Genomic DNA, 20782 nt, shown 5'->3' on the forward strand with positions numbered 1-20782 from the left:
ACCTTTTTACATTAGTTTTAGATGAACTGACGAAACATATACAAGAGAGTATTCCTTGGTGCATGATGTTTGCGGATGATATTGTTCTGATAGATGAGATACGAGAATGAGTCAATAGAAAGCTAGAACTTTGAAGAAGTACTCTAGAGTCAAAGGGTTTTAAGTTAAGTAGAAAGAAGACAGAATACATGCATTGCAAGTTCAGTGAAGGCCAAACTGGTGATAGGGAATGAGTTAGTTTGAATGGAGTGATACTGCCCCAAAGTAATCACTTTAAATATCTAGGCTCAGTCCTTCAAGTAGATGGGGGATGTGAGGAGGATGTTAGTCATAGGATTAAAGCCGGATGGTTGAAGTGGAGACGTGCCACGGGAGTTTTATGTGATCGTAAGATTCCTAATAAATTGAAAGGAAAATTTTACCGTACAGCCACGACCGGCTATGTTATATGGTAGTGAGTGTTGGGCACTGAAAGAGTCGTATGCATCTAAGATAAGAGTTGCAGAGATGAGAATGTTAAGGTGGATGAGTGGCCATACTAGACTAGATAAAGTCCGTAATGAGAGTATTAGAGAAAAGGTAGGAGTGGTGCCAATTGAAGATAAGTTGAGAGAAGGGAGATTGAGGTGGTTTAGTCATGTGAAGCGTAGATATACGGAGGCTCCAGTTAGACAAGTAGAGCACATTAGGTTAGAGGATAGAAAGGAAAAAAAGGGGTAGACTTAAATTGACTTGGAGGAGAGTAGTACAACATGACCTTGAAGCATTACACATTTCTGAGGATTTAACCCAAAATCGTTCAGAGTGGAGAAAGCGAATCCATATAGCCGACCCCAAATTTTTGGGATAAAAGCTTAGTTGAGTTGAGTTGAGTTGTAGTGAAGATGCAGGCTCAAAATGCACTCACTTTTTTATGTTTCCTCTTAGCGAGCATTTGCAGGAACACCAAGAATTTCTTAGTAACCCGGTTCCTTAGCTTTGCAAGTTGCTTGAAAAATTAGAAAAGCATGAAACCACAAAATGTGAGTACGAATCACTCTAAACCCTGAAATAAATGTGAATCAATCTAAACTCTGAAATAAAAGTGTGTTTTCCAGCTGCAGAGAGAAAGAAAGGTGAGACATGCGGAATGAATATATCTCCATTTCCCGGAATTTTTACAAACGAATTCCTGTACAGCGATACGGTAACGTTCTGAGAAAGTATAAAAGGGCACGAGCCAAAGAAACGTCTGATTCCTTGAACAAAAAGTGGCAGTAGAAGAAAATAGAGCCTCCTGAGCAAAAATAAAAAATAGCTTTCCTTTGCATGGCGATTTCCTTTGTAGTTTGGTTAAATAAGTAGTTTCGAATTCTGTGAATGATGCGTTATGTAAGCGCCGAAGTTGGCTTCAATTCGAAGACAGAAATCTCTAGATGTTCATATCCTCACGGGCTTCGAAGATATATATTAATACAAATGGCAACCTCAAAAGTTAGATTTTGAGACTGAAATTGCCTGGAGAAAGCGCAGCCTCCGTACTTGAGAATTGGGTCGTTAGTGGCCGCAAGGTTACACTCTCCCAGCTCAGATACATCTCTGGAATGCTCCCAAAATCTACACGATGCAAGCACGCACGCACTTGAGGTTCCTCCAATTATTTCTTTCTTTTAACCTTAACAAATTCACTGTTAGTTTCTTGTTTTCCATTTCAATATTGTTTTACGGCCCAGTTTACCCTTCTTTATGTGGGAATGTTTTGCTTTTGTTTTGTTTCTCTGTGGAATTGTCATTCATACTCTTGTGAAATTGCACAATTATGTGGTTAGAGAGAGGAGTGAGTTAACAATTTGTGGAAAGGTACACATTTAGATATTGAAGAAGGAAAAAAAAAATCTGCATCTTTATCTAAATATAGCTCTTGGCAATTCAGATTTTCTTGCTGGGCTCCGCATTACTTCTTTATGAACAACATATATATTGTAAACGATCATTAGGTGATTCCTTTCATCCGTCGGTTAAGTGGCTATCTGATGTTTTTGTTTTCTTTGATTCTGTTAAATGTTAATATACAGATACTCGCATAGATGGATACTAAAAAAAAAATCTATGCATGTTTGCAGTAGATCGTGCCATGAGATTAGAATTAACCGTGAGAGTGCATGGTTTAAGGGACACTGAGTATTTCAAACTTTTACCCGATTCTGCTGCAAGAAACGCTGCCTCTTTCCCTTTTCTTCATAGTTATGTGAAAGAACGAGACACTGCCAAACCTGAGGCTTTCATGATAAAGCTCAATGACTGCGGCATCCATTTAATGAGATGACGAAACTTTATATGGCTAAGTAACCTTTGCGATCCAGCAAATGAAGCATAATAAAACGGCCTTAAATATGATAATCTTTGTATGAATTCACGAGGCGAGGTGTCTGAGGTCACTGAAGCTCAGACGGTTTACAAGGAAATGTTGACGTTGGATAGAGCACGCTATCTACTTTGGCCAGGATTTATATAAAGGCCTCGTTGACAAAGCTATTTAGCCCTTGAAAATGCAGGGGAAAAACTCTCTACTAATCATTGCCTTGGTCACTTCTTCCCTATTACACTATATTTCCTCATTGAAGAATAAGGAGGGAGTTCAGCGGGATGGGAAGCTAGTAAAGTAGTTTGTGGGAGAATCACATGTGTATATTGTCATGCTTTGTTAAGGTAGGAGACCTTATAGAAGCTGAAAGAGTATTTATGGAATGGGAGACCAATTGTAGGAAGCATGATATCAGAGTTTCCAATGTCATTCTTGGTGCATATGCGCCGAATGGACTCATAAACAAAGCCGAGTCATTACATCTCCACACACTGGAGAGGCGTGGATGCCCAAATTATAAGACATGGGAGATTCTGATGAATGGATGGGTAAAGAGCCAAAAGATGGATTAAGCCATCATTGCGGTGAAGTCCACATATCCAATTTTGAAACGTTGTAAATGGAGACCATCAAATGGTATTTTAATGATTATTGCAGAGTACTTGAGAAGAACAGGAATTTTGAAGATGCAAATCACTATTTTCTAGTTATTCATCATTTTGGTCTTGCAAGTTTGCCACTGTATAATATTCTCCTAAGAAAGCACGTAAGAAAGCACGTCCAAGCTCAGAGCAGCTTCTGACATCCTCAAAATGATGGAGAAGGATCAAATTGAGATGGCTGATGAGGAATTTTTCCCTTGTTCAAGTCTTTCTATTCATGTATGTACTCAGTCAGTGGTATTGTTCATTGGAGTGGATTCATCCAGAGACAGGTGTCAATTGACGCCGCTATAATGCTTGTTCGGGATTAAAGATTTTGTGACAGGAAAACTGGAAGAGCGAAAATGAAGGTAACAGGCAATCCTTCAAGGAGGAAAGTTCAACTTTGCGAATCTTGCGTATTTCAGCAAATTGCTTCTTTAAATTCTTTGTTGTTCACTTGCCATATGCAAATCTTTCTTTCTTTCTTTCTTTCTTTCTTTTTTCCTTTAATGAGCAAGCTATTTTATTATTATTAATAATAAATCCAGAAAATAAACTTAGGAATGTCACCCAACCCAGGACCATAAATGCCAAGTGAAAAAATCGGGAGAAGGAAAGTACCAAACACCCAAAACCACAATACAGAACAACTCAGCCAGCAAGAAATAGCTTTACCATCAAATGAAAATTACAAGCAGAGCCTAAAACAGAGACAAGGAGCCAGACTTGCAGTGAACCGAACATAGCAAAACCAAGACCCAAGCTGAAAGCAAACTGGAGCCAACCAGCAAACTCCTTGAATACCCAGCAGGAGAGTGCAAAAATCAACAGAGTATAGGGAGAATGCAGCCCAAGAGAATTACTATAATGACCAAAGAATTGCTGCAAAATTCAAAATACATAGAAAGACACCAAGAAAACACAACCAGCAACCAAGAAGTCATGAGGGTACCCAAAGCAACAAAAAATTCAATAGTCAAAGAGGGACAAAGGCCAAAAGATAACCCATAAACCAGAAAGTTTACTGCACTATCCTGAAAAATTAAACCAAGAGAAAATCCGGAAAATCAAGTAGTCAGCAGCACCTCCATTTCAACCATCATGGAAAGACAGTAAACGCATGGGCTAAAAATATAGAAAGCAGTAGCAGCGCCAATACAACAGAAGACAACAAAATAAAATGAAAGCAAATACGCAAAGAAGAGAAAAGAAAGAGTTTCGCCAATATTATGTAGATGCTGGCAGATGTATGCTTTGAGGAGAATGAGACAATCATAGCATGGATGTGTTTGTCCGTGATATTTGTTTGTATTGATATCCTCTAAGAGCACTTAAATTGCTCTTGCGAGTAAGTCATTGCAAGAACTTAAAAATGAAGAAAAATGTGACTGTTCAGTAATTTTGTAAATTCTTTATTTGCATAATATTTCTGTCATGAATAAGAAATGATAATTTAACATGGGATCTACAGATGATGTGCAGGCACCCAGAGCATTTGCAATCACAAATAGTGATTGCTTGCAGGCAATATGCAGTCATGAACGCTGCTAAATGCTCAAACTTAGTACAAGTGCGAATCCCTTGTGGACGTTGGTACAAGTGCGAATCCCTTGCGGACGTGCACTAGCAATTTGTAGCAAGTTGGGGCTCTTCCTTTACTTGTGATATTCAAGAACATTGTCAAACTGAGCTCTAAACAAAGTCGTTGTCCCTCATCCTTAATTTCCTTTGCTGCTAGAGTACAGGTTCCAGTGCAGCTACCAGAAAATGTCGAAAAAGCTTATTGTTTTACCTCCAAAGAATTGTCTCCGTTTAAGACCACTTTCAATAATCTTCAGGTTATCTTGTGCTTCTTTTGGAACTCTATTCTTATCCCCTTCTACGCTTAATTGCCCGCATGCATTCGAATAGCAATTATTTCGAAAAAGAAGAGTTGCATTTTGTACGCTGTATATCATCCCTTTTAAATCATCCCTTGCAACTTAAAACTGATCTCTCTGAAACCATAGTAAAGGATCCATATTTGAATTACATTCATATTAGTTCTAGTTTGAAGCACCCAAGTCCCTCACTCAATATTCATATGTTTTCTAGTAAACAGAATTCATACTCTTATAGAGGCTCTCCTTTTAAGAACCCTGTTATCCAATTTACCTGAAATGTGTGCTGGACCTGGAGGCTGGAGCCTTGAGCAAAGGGCAAACCTGCTCTACAAATATAATAATGAGACATATTGAGGGCTAGCTTCTTCACTTACCTTTTCATTACCTGCGTGGTTGGAATTAGCCCTTCCATATGGACAGTGAATAGTACAACACCTCATTGATAAGTTCGTTAAACTCAATAGGCTCCACAAGGGTTCTCATAAGAAATGCACCACATGCTATTTCTGAGTAATTTGGCTAAGGTTTTTTTTATTTTTATTTATAATATGATTACATGATGTTTGAACCTGAACAAAGCTTATTATTAATATAATATAGCCAAAAAGCGATCACGCACAAAAGACAGGTAGGCACGATGAGAAATGAAAGCTGAAGGCTTCAGGTTGATGAAACTTCCACTACATGAACAGGCCTTTGAGGTGTTCTTTCAATTTATCCCGGGGAGGGATACGACAGCAGGAACTTCAAGGAAATTATCAAACCAAGTGTTTAGCACAGGCATAGTCTCTGCATCGATCACGTTTACACCTGCAATTTCCTCAACTATTTGAGTCCATAGTCGAATCCATCCTGAAGCAATCTCTAGATAGCCTATTGTTTCACCTCCAAAGAATTTCTTCCCCTCCAAAGCGCTTTCCAGAGTCTTTAGATTCTCTCGGCCCTCTTTCACTACTTTCTCTTTCTCCTTCCCTTCTGTGAAAAATGTACGTATGATCGCACCCATGCACTGAAATAGGAGAATAGCTTGTATCAATGGATTTCTTAAAAGAAAAGAGTCTTAACTTTGTGTGCTAATTTGGTACTAAATGTCAATTTTCAAGAAAATGAATGGCATATATATGTAATACTTCTGTCTGAAACTTCCTGATCCAGTTTATCTGAAATTGTCTGCTAGAAACATGGTGTTTCCTCACTTACCTTGTCTTCTGCAAATTTTGCCCGGAAGCGTGCCTTAGCCCTTTGGTAGGGATCAAGTGGGAGGAGTGGATTTCCCTTCCACACCTCATCTATGTATTCGATAATTACCAGCGAATCCACCACAGGATTGCTATTGTGCACAAGCACTGGAACCTTCTTGTGGACATGGTTGTACACCAACAGCAGGGGACTCTTGTTTGAGAGATCCTCTTCAATATATTCATACTCTATCCCTTTCAGTTTCAAAGCCCATTTAACTCTAAGCGCAAAAGGACTTCCCCAGAATCCAAGTAAAGTTACTTTGTCTTCAGCCATTCTTAATTTAGTGATTAGTCCAGTAGGATCTTTTTTGCAATCTAGATGGTGCATGATCGATTATTGACTCAATTGTATCTCTGTGATAGCCCTGACAATATTTATCACTTCAGCCACCTGTGTGGACTTCTAATACACAGTGAGGAGATTTTTTCGCGTACATTGTAAAACTTTTCAAACTGAAAACAAAGTTTAAGTCCTTGATGACAAGCAATCGATCAATGAGTTATTACACCAATATCTAGGTTCAAGAGGTCATGATTCATGAAAATGATAAGAGCCATCAATGCCAACTTAACAACAAACATGGACTAGAAATATGTGTAATTGAAAGAGTCACCTGCTATATGCCAAACTCATCGCTATAATGGACCCTATATGCTAATACCTATCGTTGTCCTTGTCTGTGCAGTACGACCTTGACAGGCAGATGCCTAAAATTCAGATAATATAAAGTTCCTCGTAAAGCTCACGGTGCCTTGTAAAACTTATCAGATAATATATATATATATATATATATATATATATATATATATATATATATATATATAAAGTCAGATAGTCAGTACTCGATCGAAGCATTTAACATAGCAGTTAAAGTCGGTTAAAAAGTCAAAACAAAGAGGAAGAGTCCTTGACATAGAACACCTACACCGAGCGGAGGAGATCCAGGCTAACCAGACCAAGCAAAGAAGACATGTGATTTAGACCAAGCAAAAGATTGCTTGGTCAAGTATAGTTGAACGAACATAAATAAATGCATAAAGACAAGTGGAGTCACTCGCCTGACAAGCCACGCATCGACCACATTTAAGAGAAAATCTCAGGATATTAACTGAATATCTGAGATTTATGCAAATAACTACAATCATTACTTAGCCATTTGGTCTATAAATATGAGTAACAACCATTAATCAAGTACGCTTACTCAGCCAAATTTGCTATTGAAACTCTCATTACCCAATTCTTCACTTTTACAATAAATCTCTAACATGAGCGTCGGAGTGACTGGCCAATAGGCCATCAACTTCACTATTTTCTTGTTTTTTCAAGCATATTTAGTACTTAGACTGGTCTTCAAAAACTCACAGCAACATATGTATCAATGCCGTGAACAAAGCATCATCTATAATGGACTACGATGGCATTACATGTTATTGATAGATCCTCTTCAATATACTTGTAATGTATCCCTTTCATTTTCTAAGCCCATTTGAATCATTAGAATAGATCCTCCTCCATCTATTTTTATTTTCTACTAGCGCATGTAGATGTCTAATAGATAGGTCATATTACACGTCCAAAACCAAATCAAAAGGTCAGCGCTTAGTCCAACGTGACAGTTAAAATGTCAATGCTTAATCAAAAAATCAAACAAAAGAAAAATAGTCATAACAAGAGCCAGACTGACAATCACGTGCCTCAGGTTAACTGCATTAAGCAAGCAAGGTTTGGTCTGCCCAAACTGAGCAAAAGAAGGCTCGGATATCAGCAATACTAGTCTATGATAAGGCATGATCTTTAGGAGACAATTTTAGGATATCAATCGACTATTTGAGATTTTTGCAAATAATTACAACGGCTATTTAGCTTTTAGTCTATAAATATGAGAAATAGACATTAATCAGATACATTTATTTTATCAAATTAATTACAAAATTTACTATTATTCACTCTACAACTCTCTATTAGCATCTTTAACTTAAGTACTGGAGTAATTGACCAATAGAGCACTGACCTTACTATTTTCTTTGTTTCTTTGTTTGATAGGCTAATTTGACATATTGGACTAATAATCAGAGACTCATGGCAACATCAATAGGGCATAAATGAAGTAGTCACAATCAAAATCCGTACAAGGATGCTTGCTATAAGCGCGTACAATTCTGCCACCAAACTTGTCTAGCTCATAAAGTGTATACATTTGCTAAAACTTTTCTTCACCGTCTCACTCCTAGTCCTTCAGTTAAAATCATCCAACCATTACACAATCACTGTTTTTAACCCCAACCCACAATTGCTGGCATTAAATTGAATTTTGTTGCTGGAAGTTTCAAGTGCTTCCAAAACCGCACGGGCAGTGGCAAACTTTGTTTTTGAGTCCCATGGGTTCACACCTTTTATTTGCTGTTACTTCAACTCTCAACCAAATATTTTATGTGTCAAATGGGAGAACATATCAAGCAAATGACCCTTATATTCACAAGTTCGCACAAGATTCAAGTGGGATCTTGGGGTAGTAAAATGCATAAATTCATTTAATTTATATTGTTTATTTCTATTTTTAATGAAAATACAACGAGAGGATGAGCGCACAATAGACCAGCTTGTTATTTGTTACACGAGTGAGTTGATCCAGAATAATTTGGCCTGTTATTATGCACACCTCAATCATAATTAGCAAAGCCAGAGACCAAATGCCTAAAATAGAGTTAAAAAAAGGGGAAAAGAGAGAGAGAGAGAGAGAGAGAGAGAGAGATAGAGAGAAGCATATGGAACCTAATGCCTAGAATCACTTCAAGGATGATAACGCTAGTTCTACACTTCTTGAGATCCGATCAACTATTGGACCCTGCATGAAGACACTGCATTTGTCACTTAAAGCCATTTTACAATCAAGAAGGAAACAAATTACATTGCATGATGTCATAAAACAAGAAGATAGAATTTACCTTCCTCCAGCGGCACCTCAAATTTTGATTTAGTTATTGTCTCATACAAGAAAATATATCTATCATACAAAAAGATGAAAAAATCAGAGTTCACTAATATGGATATATAGCAGATTATTTATCAAACATTAAGGTATAAAAAAGTCTTCCATTTCATCAATCATTGTCAGGTGACTGGCCATTTATCCATTAATGAAGGAATAGTGACATAAAAGATTTACCTCCATGCTAGCTCACAAACAAGTTCTTCAGGAGCATCAGGAAGGACCTAAGAATAGCACAAGAAAATGATTTAGTGCAATGCACAACATGCATAAAAACTATATTTGTTTAATTGGACTTCTTAGGTTGACTTGCCTCATCATTGTATGGATCACAATGATCCTTAAACCACAACCGCAGGAACTCCTGAAAAATGTGAAATTTTTTAAACATTGAGAGTATAAATCATAAGTGCCCCACTCTAAAACAAAATAAAAACCACCAATGATGATGAATCCAAAAATCATTCAAAAAAATAAATGTCACACACACACACACACACACACACACACACACACAGAGGATATTGGCACATACTTGAATCAGTAAATGTACAATATAGGGAAAAAAAAAAGAAAAAAAAATAATAATAACAACAACAAAAGTCAAACCAAATAACACACCTTATCAACATTTTCAGGTTCAAGACCTTTCTGAAAGCGTTCTTCATAAGAATGGGCAATCCAATATCTGCTTGAGTCAGGTGTATGCACCTACCATCGCAGGAAAAGATGTTTAAACTCATTATGAAATTTATTGGTTGGTCTAGGAGCACAGTAAATCAGTGATAGTGAGAACAGTAAATTACCATAGTGAAATAATTTCAAACCTCATCAATCAATAGAATTGAACCATCTGAGCCTTTTCCAAACTCATATTTTGTGTCTACTAATATCAAGCCATGATCTAAAGCCACACGCTGCAAGTCACAAGGAATGATCAAGCTAGTTGTATAATCTCAGTAAAAAAAGCCATCAAGCATCAATCAAAAGTGTATTTTGTACAGAAACAGACATTCATCCTTGGATCTGAGGCATGAATCATGATTGACAAAAAAATCTTAGCAAAAAGAAAAAAAAAAAAGAAGTCACCTGTCCATACTAAAATAAGCTCAATGCTTTCCTACTGGCTTCATCATAATCAGCTTGAGTCATTAATCCCCGCTCAATTATCTGCTAGGCAAATGAAGAAGATGAGAGTATAAGACAATTAAACCAACAGCTGAAAAGAATAATACTCCATAAAGTATATAAGCCAGCCATGACTCCATGAGGCATAAACACAACACACATGAGCTCATTTAGAGAGAATGCAACCTGGAAAAAAGTTTTTACAAGACTATTGCGCTATATTTCAAAGTTCAAATTGGAATTTATAACCAAACCTCGCTTGGAGCTACAGGAACATCATGATCTGCAGCCTTGGTTGTTGGAGTGAGTATATTTACAGTCAGCTTCTGGTTTTTTACCAAACCTATAACACAGTAACAGATCAGTCCACATTATTTAATGGCCAAGATTTTTAGAGGGAAAAAACCAATTGATGAAACAGGAAGCACACCATCTGGAAAGGCATTGCTGCAGTAATTTCGGATACCATTTTTGTAGACTGTCCATAGTGATGTATCAGTACTTCCAGTCACATACCCTCTAACTACAGATTAGCAGCACAAGTAAGATCAGCCAAATAATTCAGGACCAAGAATCCTCACCCTCAAACAGCTACATATCAAACTTATTTCCCCATGAGAAATGAACCACTGTTCATTAGAGCAACTTTCTGTTATTCATCTGAATTCATTGATTGACCTTCATATGAATTACAAAAATTCCCCCCAAAGTTAGAATAGATAATTGAAATTTTTTAAACATGTTGCATATCATACAAAAGTAAGTATACAAGATACCAGTTTAATGATAAGTCTATAAGTCATCTTCAAAGTTACCATTTACAAGCTATTCCAAACAAGATAATTGCCACAAAAATTGCAGAATTGGATACTTTCTAAAACATTTTTCATATGAAGCCAGCAAGAAAAAGGAAATAAAAATCCAAAACCTGCTCTTGAAACACTCACCAACAAATTCAACAGGAAAAACTGAGCATTTCTTTGCAATCGTAACATTTTTATCAGGAGCAGAAACAACAGCATTCTGAGTAATGCGTTGAGTTCTATTGAACCACCAGAGACTCGCCTCGTTTAGAACCTGAGAACAAGATAGTCACAACTAGTTTTCTGAACACTTATCTGTACAGTATTTACGTTTAATCGATCATTATTCATGACTCCCACAAGAAGATAAAGCAATAGAGCAGCAAACCACGAAAATACCTGGCCTTTAAAGGGCATAGAAGCGAGAGTTCTATCAAATGCACTCTGCCGATCAGTTGTGACCAAGACAAGATAATCCCCAGCGTCATAAATGTCTCTCACCTACGAAATCAAGTAGATTAATCATCTTACCATCCAGCACAACAATCAGACAAGTTTTACAGGATATCTTTGCTCATAAGACATGAGAATGCAACCAAACAAAACCTCTCAAAAAAAAAAAATGATTGAAGCCAAATTGCTCATTAGACTCGTTTTGCATAAGAAATGGTTAATAATTGCAACCAAATCGACAGAGCCACAGAGCGAAATTAAAAAAAAAAAAAAAAAAAGAAATCATGTTCAGTGAATAAGAAGGTTTTAAAACTGTGAATTGAAAATACCTTGCCTCTGGTTTTGGATTTAAGAGCGGGAACCGTCAAATGCAGATTTGTCTCCGAGAGACAATTAGATAATGAGCCTTTAATGGCGCCAAGGACCTCCTCTTTGCGGCTACTGTTGATTAGAGCATCAAGCGACAATTTTTGTTGCTGGGTTTGATTATGTGCTGACATTACAGATATCCTCAAGTATCTCTTCGATTTTGATTTGGGTTTTGGTTCAAAGGAAGGGATTGAAGGGAAATTCGAATTGGTATTGCGAGATTGGAGTTATTGAGAAGGGTTTTTGGAGGATTTAAGGTTCGCATGCACTGAGACATCTTCGCTGTTTTCTCCGGGTTGCTGTCGACTTCTCTATTTCACATGGAATTATGAGGACTCTAGAGGTGTACTGTTGGGTATTTGGGTTAGACCCGAATTTAGAAGAGCCAGAGCCTCATAAGCGGACGTGTCGGCTGGATAATAAAGATTGATTGAACGTAAAACCCCATCACCATCTGGCCCTCTCTGTCCTTCGCTCTCGCAGTCCAATAAAGATTGATTTTTTCTCCCTTCCTATTCTTGATTATTTAAGATTTTGACCCATATCTTGAATCTGAGATTTCTAAGGATTCCAGTATCGATCCGTTTCTAAGTTCCGTTAGTAACGAACCACCCGATTTGTGTTATATGCATGTATTTTATTGCTTTCTGGGCGGAATTTATCAGTTTTGCCTCTGAATTCGAAGGACATTTTGGCCTATGAGGTTCGATCTTTGCCCTAGTTTTTCATTTGTCCTCTTAATATATTTGATTAATTAGAGTTTATCGAGGAATAATGAAAGTGTTGGTGTTTCGGTTGGTGTTACTTTTGATTCCTTATGGTGCTTATCAAATGTGAAGTAATCAAACACTTTTTCAATTCGAGTGGTTTTAGGGTTTATCAGGGGACCAAACATAGCTCAAAGGGTGAAGGGATTTGGAATAGTAAAAAAAAACTATGGCAAAACTAATTTGATTTAGTTTTTCTCTCATTTTGGGCAATCAGAACCTTGCCGAATCGATTTTGATATCAATTCTTTTGTTTCCTTGGGTGCAGTACTACACAAATGGAATAATCCGTTCTTTTTTTTTTTAGTTCCATGTATTGTTAACGGAGTTTGCATTTGAGATTCCTAATTGGTTGTGATGAGGAAGAAGAGGAAAGGAAGTGAAACGGAAGCGTGTGAAGATGTACAAAATGAATTAACACCTAGGCATGATAAGAAATCATCAAATATCAGGTCTCATTATTCTCTTGAAGATTACAAAAGGTTAAAGAAGAGGTGTAAAGGAGATGCTGGTGATGAACCTGTTAGCTCTTGCAAAAGTAGGTTTGCAGACATTGCCACTGCCCCACCTTGTGGTGCCTCATCATCATTCAAGAGGAAGATAGGGTGTATAGATAATGCTACCCAGACAGGTAGAAAGAATAAGATTGGGGATGACTATGTTTCAGGTGCCACCATTGGGCGTGGTAAATTTGGTTCTGTTTGGTTGTGTAGGTCTAAGGCAACTGGAGAAGAATTTGCTTGTAAGACTTTGCGGAAGGGGGAGCAGACAGTTCATAGGGAGGTGGAGATAATGCAGCACTTGTCTGGCCATCCTGGTGTTGTGACATTGCATGCCGTCTATGAGGAGACGGAATGTTTTCATCTTGTGATGGAGTTATGCTCTGGGGGCCTTTTGATTGACCAGATGGTCAAGGAGGTTCGATACTAAGAACAATGGGCTGCTAATATATTTAAAGATGTGATGTCAGTTTTTAAGTATTGTCATGATATGGGAGTTGTGCACAGAGATATAAAACCAGAGAATGTACTTCTCATGAGCTCAGGGAAAATAAAGCTTGCAGATTTTGGCTTGGCCATGAGAATTTCAAATTGTAAGTCTCCTGCCTACTGTAAGCAATGTTCTATTTGCTTTCTAATTGTTGGCAACTAACCCATATAATGTTTTATCATACAGTTAAAATGAAAATATTTATATGTATATCCAGGAAGTTGATAGAACAAGTTGTCAAAGTACACACTTCAAGAAATCAAGAGGGCAGGATAACATGGTGTCTCAAGTATATTTTGGTGTTATATAAAATCTGCTGTCTTTGGCAGGCAGTATCCTTAGGAAATAAATATGGTGAATTATTGGAAATAGTTTTCTCTATCTTTCCTTTTTTATCAATTAATGGAGTTCATGAATTTTTGTGTATGAAAATTTTATTTAGTGCCATTTTGTCTAGCTCCAATTATGCGTTTTGGTCTATTAGCTGAAATTAGAATGAAGCACAGGAAGATCTCTAAAAGATTTTTTTTTTCACTCTTCTATTTACATTGTAATTTCAGATGAAACCATGCAAGTTATTTTAAATCTGATGGTATGTGTGGAACATATCAGAGCCATTGTCTGGTTGGCTGCTACCATATCATTGGTACTTTGGATAATTTCATATGGTGTCAGTAAATTTCCAGAATGTGAAAGATACAAAGTTATTGAAATGTAGAAATTTATGCTTGATATGCCCAATTGTGAATATATTCTATCATGTTCTTATTTATTGGAATATTTCTCTGGAAACTTCTATTCTGAATTAAATTTCGACTCCTTTGTGATTAGCTTGCTTATATTCTCAAAGATTTTCTTGTGCAATGAAATGATGAATGCAGGTCAGACATTGTCTGGTTTGGCCGGAAGTCCTGCTTATGTTGCCCTAGAAGTTCTATCAGGAAATTACTCTGAGAAGGTTGATATATGGAGTGCCGGTGTCCTCCTACATACTCTCTTAGTTGGCATGCTTCCATTTCAAGGGGACTCCTTGGAAGCTGTTTTTGAGGCAATCAAGAAAGTAAAGCTTGATTTCCACAGTGGGATATGGGAGTCCATATCTAAGCCTGCATGCGATCTACTTTCAAGAATGCTAACAAGGGATGTTTCAGCAAGGATAACTGCAGATGAAGTGCTAAGTAAGTTTCTGTTGCTGTAAGTCTTAGGAATACTCAAAACCATGCCTTTTTTTTCTTTCTTTTTGAGTACGTGTGTATGACCTGATTTATTGCTGCACAAACTTCAATTGGTTATGGAATATTCTGGTCACATGAGTTTGCAAATGATACTGTTTTCCCCTACCATTTATTACTTGCCGCCTCACCGGTCCATCACTCAAAGTTGCATGATTAATTCCTTTTTAACTTTATAATATGCCATGTTCTTGTTAACTCTATTGCTTACCATTTTTATCAAATAGTTGCTACTTGATTGACTAGTAGATTGATTGATTTGTCCTGTTAAATTGACCTTTGAATTGGTATTCGATCAGGACACCCATGGATTTTGTTCTACACAGAGCGCATATTAAACACACTGTCCATTAAGTCAAAAATAAAGAATCAAGTTGGACCGACTTCCTGTCAACCTGTCACTGTGCCCGTACCAGAGATGCATGGGAACAAAGTAGAGAGTGTCTCTCTTGGTGAGGATTCAAATCATCATTCATTATCCGATAGTTGGAGCAGCAAGTCAGAAGAACAGGATGACTTTGGTTTGGTGGATGCACTTGCAGTGGCAGTTTCCCATGTCAAGATTTCAGAGCCAAAGAGAAGCAGGCTGTGCGGGCCCACAGGTCCAATAGAGCAGCAGCATTCATCTAACCTGACAGCTAACAATCTCTGTAGAGCATTTTGTTTCTGAAACTACTAACAACATTTATCTCCACTGTTTTCTAAGCTGGGGATTTAAAACTAACATGCCCTGGTGCAATTTCAGTGGGCAAAGATGGTTAACAGATCAGCATAACCCTATCTGTGCAATATATTGGTGTATCTTTGGATGCAATCTAACCTAATAGTGGCTCCAAGCCTGTGAATTGAGGAAATTGATCTACAGCATCTGTAAATAGAATGATAGTGAGCAATTTTATGAGTTAATTTTTCATTGCACCTGTTGCATGGGGCAGATTCAGTGCCTTGCAAAGCCTGTAAATGTGAAAGTACAAGAATATTCTAAATGACTGTCAACTTGTATGATGGAAAGCCTTGAAACCTTACATAGTTACTGGTATTAGGATTGGAAGCTATGAGGCATAGTTGTGGGTTTTTTCATGGTATTCCACCGTCAATGGTGGATCTCTACAAAGGAGTCAAAAAAGAAAAAATTGTTCTTGCAGCACCATTTTCAAACAAAAGCGGCTAAATATGCGGGTGTAACATGAGCTTTAAAGTGCCTGCTAATGATATCTCCTCAATTTTTGCTTCTTTTCTCCTTTTTCTGGAAACAATACCTTATATTCTTATGAAGTCCCATGACAAGCCCTGAACCCTTAATATCATTGACCAAAACATGATTAATAGTTTAATAGGATTTGTTTACTGGTTTTCTTTAATATTATATCCACTTCAATCTCGAGATCAACTGCTCAAAAGAAGACTTTTATAAGAGAGTGAGTCTTCATCTAACTTCATTTCAAATCTAGTAAATTATGGAGTTGGAGAGAAGCACCAAAGCGTTCACCAAGAAGAAGAGTTCACATCACTTGACCAAGATCATTACATCCATCCTTCTACTGCTGTTAATTCTCATACTTATTCAATCTCAAGCTTCCCCTTTCAACACTCCTTCCACATCTGCTTCATGGGCTTTCTTCAACAAATGGAAAGGATTAGCATTTAATACCACTGACGGTCTTGCTTTCGCCGAGAACTCCAATAGCTTGATCTCAAAGCTCCAAGACTCAGTCACCTTCTTCCCCCTTAAAGATCTAAGGTTCGCCAAAAATGCCATGGAAGGGAACACTTGGTTTATGAGCTCCTTAAATGACACCCGTGGGGCAAATGAAGCTGAGTACCTATATTTCCCTTCAGAAATGTCCAAGGGAAGGCTTTTATGCATCAAGGGAAATGACATGAAGGAGGGCACCAGGAATTCATATGCCTTGGCATGGCCAGAAGCTCTTCCAGACACCGCCAAGCTCATGGAAGGCTTGACCTTTGTGTCAGACACATACTATGATTATGTGAATTTGTGGCATGGATTGTGTGCTATGGCCCCATTTGTTAGTTGGTCTATAAATAATAATTGCCCGAGGCCAACAAGGTGGGTACTATTCCACTGGGGAGAGCTGAGGTCTAAGATGGGATCATGGCTACAACACCTGATGGAAGCTAACTTTGGAGCAGTTAAAATAGAGGGACTTGAAGAAGGAGATCGAATTTACTGCTTCGAGAAAGCGGTTGTGATGAGGCATAATGAGGGAAGTATGGGGAAGGAAAAGAAGCTTCAGGTTTCTGATCTGCTGAGATGTAAAGCAAGGAGATTTTGTGGGATATACCCATCAGGTAAAGGAAAAGAGGTCAATGAAAGAGGGGAACCAATAATAAAGCTAACATTGCTCATGAGGAGGGGTTCAAGATCATTCAAGAATGCTACAGCAGTGATTGATATATTTGCAAGGGAGTGCGCAAAAGTGGAGGGCTGCACATTGAGGGTGGCTGAGTCCGAGGATCTAAATTTCTGTGACCAGGTTTGCAACATCTACCCCATTACTGGCCTTCCTTTTTCTCCTCGCTTATTATTAAGGGAATGACATTTCCAAGTAAACTCGTTAAAAATATAGCCACTTGATGCATGCAATGCAACACCAACTTACTCTTGCATCTAATGCGCTGAATGGATTAGTCGCTGCTTTATTCAGGTTGGAAGTAACTCTCTTTAGGACCTAATTAGCTTTTGCCATACTCTTCGGAGCCCAAGCCCTCCCTTTAGCGCCCATTGAGAGAATAGAGAGAACTCAGGTGGGAATTGCCAATTGTTGTTAGTTTGTTCCTTAACAAAATTCTCCCTCGAATGCTTATGAAGAACAAAAGGCAAATATTGAAGCAATAGGACTGGCTTGAACATATAAAAGAAAAAAATAAATGGGTAAAATGACCATTGTTGCTTGCATATCAATAGTATCACTTTTACTGTGTTTTCTGTCCAGGTAAGAGTAATGACCCACACCGACATTGTTGCATCCCCACACGGTGCTCAACTGACAAACATGCTATTCATGGACAGAAACAGTAGCGTTATGGAGTTCTTCCCTAAAGGATGGTTAGAGCTTGCGGGCATAGGTCAGTATGCACATCACTGGATGGCAGACCAATCTGGGATGAACCACCAAGGTTCATGGTGGGAACCATTGGGCAAAAAGGAATGCCCCTCTCCTCAACAGGATCTTGAGTGCTTCAACTTCTACAAAGATGGGAAGGTGGGTCACAATGAAACCCATTTTGCAGAGTGGGCAAGAATTGTTCTCAACCAAGTAAAAGCCAGGAAAATGGAAGATGCCATTAAGAGTTACATTGACAAGCCACTGCCACACTCAACAGCCTGCGCATGCTAGTATATTTGTTAAATTTATAATTTTACAAGTTGTATTAGTAAAAGCTTAATTGCATGGAATATAGCTTTGTTTATACATCAACCAGAAATCAGGCTTGGTGATAATCTCTCTTTGTTACCCAATATCTAGGATTTTAACTATATCAAAAACTAATGTTAAATAAAGAAGCTAATGTGAAGATTTTACAAATGGGTCCTCCATTTCAACTCCCAAATCCGAATCTACCCATGGAATGCCCATTGATCTGGACATTTTTTCAGTGGCCAACAGTAATACCTCATCTTCTGGATAATTTGGACCACATGTAGACAACAAAGAAACAAAACAGTGCAAAAAGAACCACATGGACAACATGGCTTCCACCATTCTTAATGATGCTCCTGTTCAATTTCCTTATGTTGTTCTTCACGCCTGCTTGAGCTTTTATCACTGTCATTTGCTGTTATGTCACAAAATTGAGCTCTCAGAAAACAGTTGCAGCTTTTTACAAGCAAGAAATAAAGGCAAATAGCATTATTTCTAAAACATAAAAGCTCCAAATAGTGAGCACGCCGTCATCACAAACTTTACACAACAATGTTCTACACAGAGTCACAGACTACAGCTTTAGGATGATACAAGCACTCTTATTCCTATTTCCTAGATGCTAACAGCTACCAACATTCCCCCTTTATTTTATTCATTTCCTTTCCAGTAATCAAAATGCCAATATTTAAAAATTGATGCATAGATATAATGGTAACATTTAATAGGGGAAGACTTGAGTTGATAACCTCCTCTGCAGAGTGCAAATAGAAATGTGTGGCTGCCTAAGCCACCAACAGAAGTTCTAATTTCACAATATCATGTGCTGACCCAAAGTTCAGAGATATTAACCACCCTCTCCTTACCTTATTGACTTTTCATGTTGTGGATCACTAATGCTTTGTTTCAAACTCAAAAAAGTAAGGTTTCAACATGGTTATTCAAATACAAATATGACAACACTGTAATTACAATAAAGAGCAAACCTAAAAAACGGAAGGCAGTAAAATTTACTCAAAGATAATATAGAATTGCAAAACAAAATCAAGAAACCACATGCCAATTGGAAACTTTACCAGCTTATCCAAGAAATCCTTCTGGAACTTTGCTTCTGTCCCTATCTCTTGTGCCACCTACAGCATATACTTGTATAAGAACTAACAGAGCAAAATAAAATCTAAAGAAAACTTTCAAAATTTTAATAATGATATTGTTAAGATTAGACGGCAGAATAAATATTCACAGATGTTAAGTCTCATGTGAAAGCAAGTAGGAAGTAGAGAGAAATATGTAAATAAATGTAATATAAAGCATAAAGCTCACAGAGTAACAGAATCTTCATACACATAAAAGTGAGGGATTTTCAGTTGGTAGAGATGTGATTCAATAAGATTAATTTGATTCACCATTTAAGTCCCAAAAAAAGGATTATGCACTACATCTCTTGCAACGTTTTCTGAACAACTTCTCCATATAAGCAGATAATATAACATAACTCACCGTGAAACATGAGAATTAACTTTAACCTGATATTGTTTCAAGTTAACTGGAAGTATTATAAAAAAATTAAAAAAGAAAATGAAAAAAGAAGAAGAAGAAAGAAAGAAGAAAGAAAGAAAGAAAGAAAGAAAGAAAGAAACTCCTTATCTAAGAGTGCCCTTTTTTTTTATCAGTTCAATTCTCCTCCAACTTCCTAGCATAAAATCATCAAAATCTTAATCATGAAAAAACGCAAAAGAAAATTGGCAACGCGTGACAACATTACTGTAAGATTATGACATAAACAATTAGCAGCCAAAAGTTTGATCACATTCACATCCTTCCTTTTCCCCGGACACTGCCTGAGATAAAATCAAACTAGCATTCCCTGAGATTTGAGGTCCTTCGGTGGCAAATTTATAGCCATTTAATGTCAAACACTACTTCGCCCTAGCTCTAATAGAAACCGATTAACAAAATATCAAACTTAATCCACTGCTATCTTAAACATAAAGACAAAATCCAACTAATATTATGATTAGCAAGAAATCTTACTAAAAATTGCAACGTATTCCCTGTTCGGTGATTGCTTTTGCTTCACTATACGAGCCATAATTCAATTTAAAAAAATTAAGAAGGAAAACTCACATTTCTCAATTGCCTAACTTGGCTACGGAGACCGGAGATCTCATCATCGAAGTCAGCTTGCATCGGATCAATCCGCAATTGTATTTCATCGGAGCCCGCCACCGGTCTCGTGCTGAGTCCTTCCCTGTATATCCACACAAAAATTACGACAGATAACAAGGATAATTGAGTATAACAACCAACGAAAACAGGCGAACCCTAAACCGAAGATCAAATGATGGATTTGATACCTTGATCTGTAAGGAGCAGCACCACCGTATAAGGAACCACCTCGGCTCGAATTGGCGGCCATCGAAGAGAAATTTGAGCGGTTAAATCGAAATCAAAACAAACTTGCATACGGAGATTTTTGAACAATTTTTTTTTAAATAAAAAAGAGAAGGTGACGTTATCAGACGGTATATCCTCCGTTGATTTTCTGGAGG

General features: G+C 37.5%; 4 protein-coding genes, 1 long non-coding RNA gene and 2 pseudogenes across 5 annotated transcripts; 4 read left to right on the plus strand and 3 right to left on the minus strand.

Moving 5' to 3' along the window:
• Positions 1 to 431: 431 nt before the first annotated feature.
• Positions 432 to 1916, plus strand: LOC110634197 (uncharacterized). Its single transcript, XR_009144920.1, has 2 exons — positions 432 to 1022; positions 1098 to 1916. It is a non-coding gene; the product is annotated as an uncharacterized LOC110634197 (long non-coding RNA).
• A 167-nt stretch (positions 1917 to 2083) lies between these two features.
• Positions 2084 to 3474, plus strand: LOC131168809 (pentatricopeptide repeat-containing protein At5g27460-like; annotated as a pseudogene).
• A 1900-nt stretch (positions 3475 to 5374) lies between these two features.
• Positions 5375 to 6890, minus strand: LOC110634211 (glutathione transferase GST 23). Its single transcript, XM_058138220.1, has 2 exons — positions 6072 to 6890; positions 5375 to 5880 (listed from the first exon to the last, which is right to left on the minus strand). Exons 1-2 carry the CDS (start codon positions 6438 to 6440, stop codon positions 5581 to 5583), a joined length of 669 nt encoding a protein of 222 aa, XP_057994203.1. The 5' UTR covers positions 6441 to 6890; the 3' UTR covers positions 5375 to 5580.
• A 1317-nt stretch (positions 6891 to 8207) lies between these two features.
• Positions 8208 to 12132, minus strand: LOC110634164 (phosphoribosylaminoimidazole-succinocarboxamide synthase, chloroplastic-like; annotated as a pseudogene).
• An 847-nt stretch (positions 12133 to 12979) lies between these two features.
• On the plus strand, positions 12980 to 15899 carry LOC110634161 (serine/threonine-protein kinase PEPKR2). Its single transcript, XM_021783093.2, is given in 3 exon segments — positions 12980 to 13715; positions 14494 to 14790; positions 15144 to 15899. Coding segments are annotated over 3 exon segments (1404 nt in total). The 3' UTR covers positions 15515 to 15899.
• Positions 15900 to 15916: 17 nt separating this feature from the next.
• LOC131168703 (uncharacterized) lies at positions 15917 to 18449 on the plus strand. The gene is made up of 2 exons (XM_058138219.1): positions 15917 to 17342; positions 17802 to 18449. The coding sequence occupies exons 1-2, from the start codon at positions 16302 to 16304 to the stop codon at positions 18204 to 18206; spliced, it is 1446 nt and encodes a 481-aa protein (XP_057994202.1). The 5' UTR covers positions 15917 to 16301; the 3' UTR covers positions 18207 to 18449.
• On the minus strand, positions 18178 to 20782 carry LOC110634163 (bet1-like protein At4g14600). Its single transcript, XM_021783095.2, has 4 exons — positions 20588 to 20782; positions 20358 to 20481; positions 19307 to 19363; positions 18178 to 18645 (listed from the first exon to the last, which is right to left on the minus strand). Exons 1-4 carry the CDS (start codon positions 20647 to 20649, stop codon positions 18484 to 18486), a joined length of 405 nt encoding a protein of 134 aa, XP_021638787.2. The 5' UTR covers positions 20650 to 20782; the 3' UTR covers positions 18178 to 18483.

This window comes from Hevea brasiliensis, chromosome 16 (genome assembly GCF_030052815.1).
Source record: "Hevea brasiliensis isolate MT/VB/25A 57/8 chromosome 16, ASM3005281v1, whole genome shotgun sequence".
NCBI lineage: Eukaryota > Viridiplantae > Streptophyta > Magnoliopsida > Malpighiales > Euphorbiaceae > Hevea > Hevea brasiliensis.

What these genes read in the sequence shown, in the direction of transcription:
- LOC110634211 (XM_058138220.1), bottom strand. Translation starts at nt 6,440, where the DNA reads ATGCACCATCTAGATTGCAAAAAAGATCCTACTGGACTAATCACTAAA. An exon ending in CAAAATTTGCAGAAGACAAG is followed by an intron (nt 5,881 to 6,071) that starts GTAAGTGAGGAA and finishes CTCCTATTTCAG; the next exon opens with TGCATGGGTGCGATCATACG.
- LOC131168703 (XM_058138219.1), top strand. Translation starts at nt 16,302, where the DNA reads ATGGAGTTGGAGAGAAGCACCAAAGCGTTCACCAAGAAGAAGAGTTCA. An exon ending in ATCTAAATTTCTGTGACCAG is followed by an intron (nt 17,343 to 17,801) that starts GTTTGCAACATC and finishes TTTTCTGTCCAG; the next exon opens with GTAAGAGTAATGACCCACAC.
- LOC110634163 (XM_021783095.2), bottom strand. Translation starts at nt 20,649, where the DNA reads ATGGCCGCCAATTCGAGCCGAGGTGGTTCCTTATACGGTGGTGCTGCT. An exon ending in GCTGCTCCTTACAGATCAAG is followed by an intron (nt 20,482 to 20,587) that starts GTATCAAATCCA and finishes GTGGATATACAG; the next exon opens with GGAAGGACTCAGCACGAGAC. An exon ending in AAGTTAGGCAATTGAGAAAT is followed by an intron (nt 19,364 to 20,357) that starts GTGAGTTTTCCT and finishes TATATGCTGTAG; the next exon opens with GTGGCACAAGAGATAGGGAC.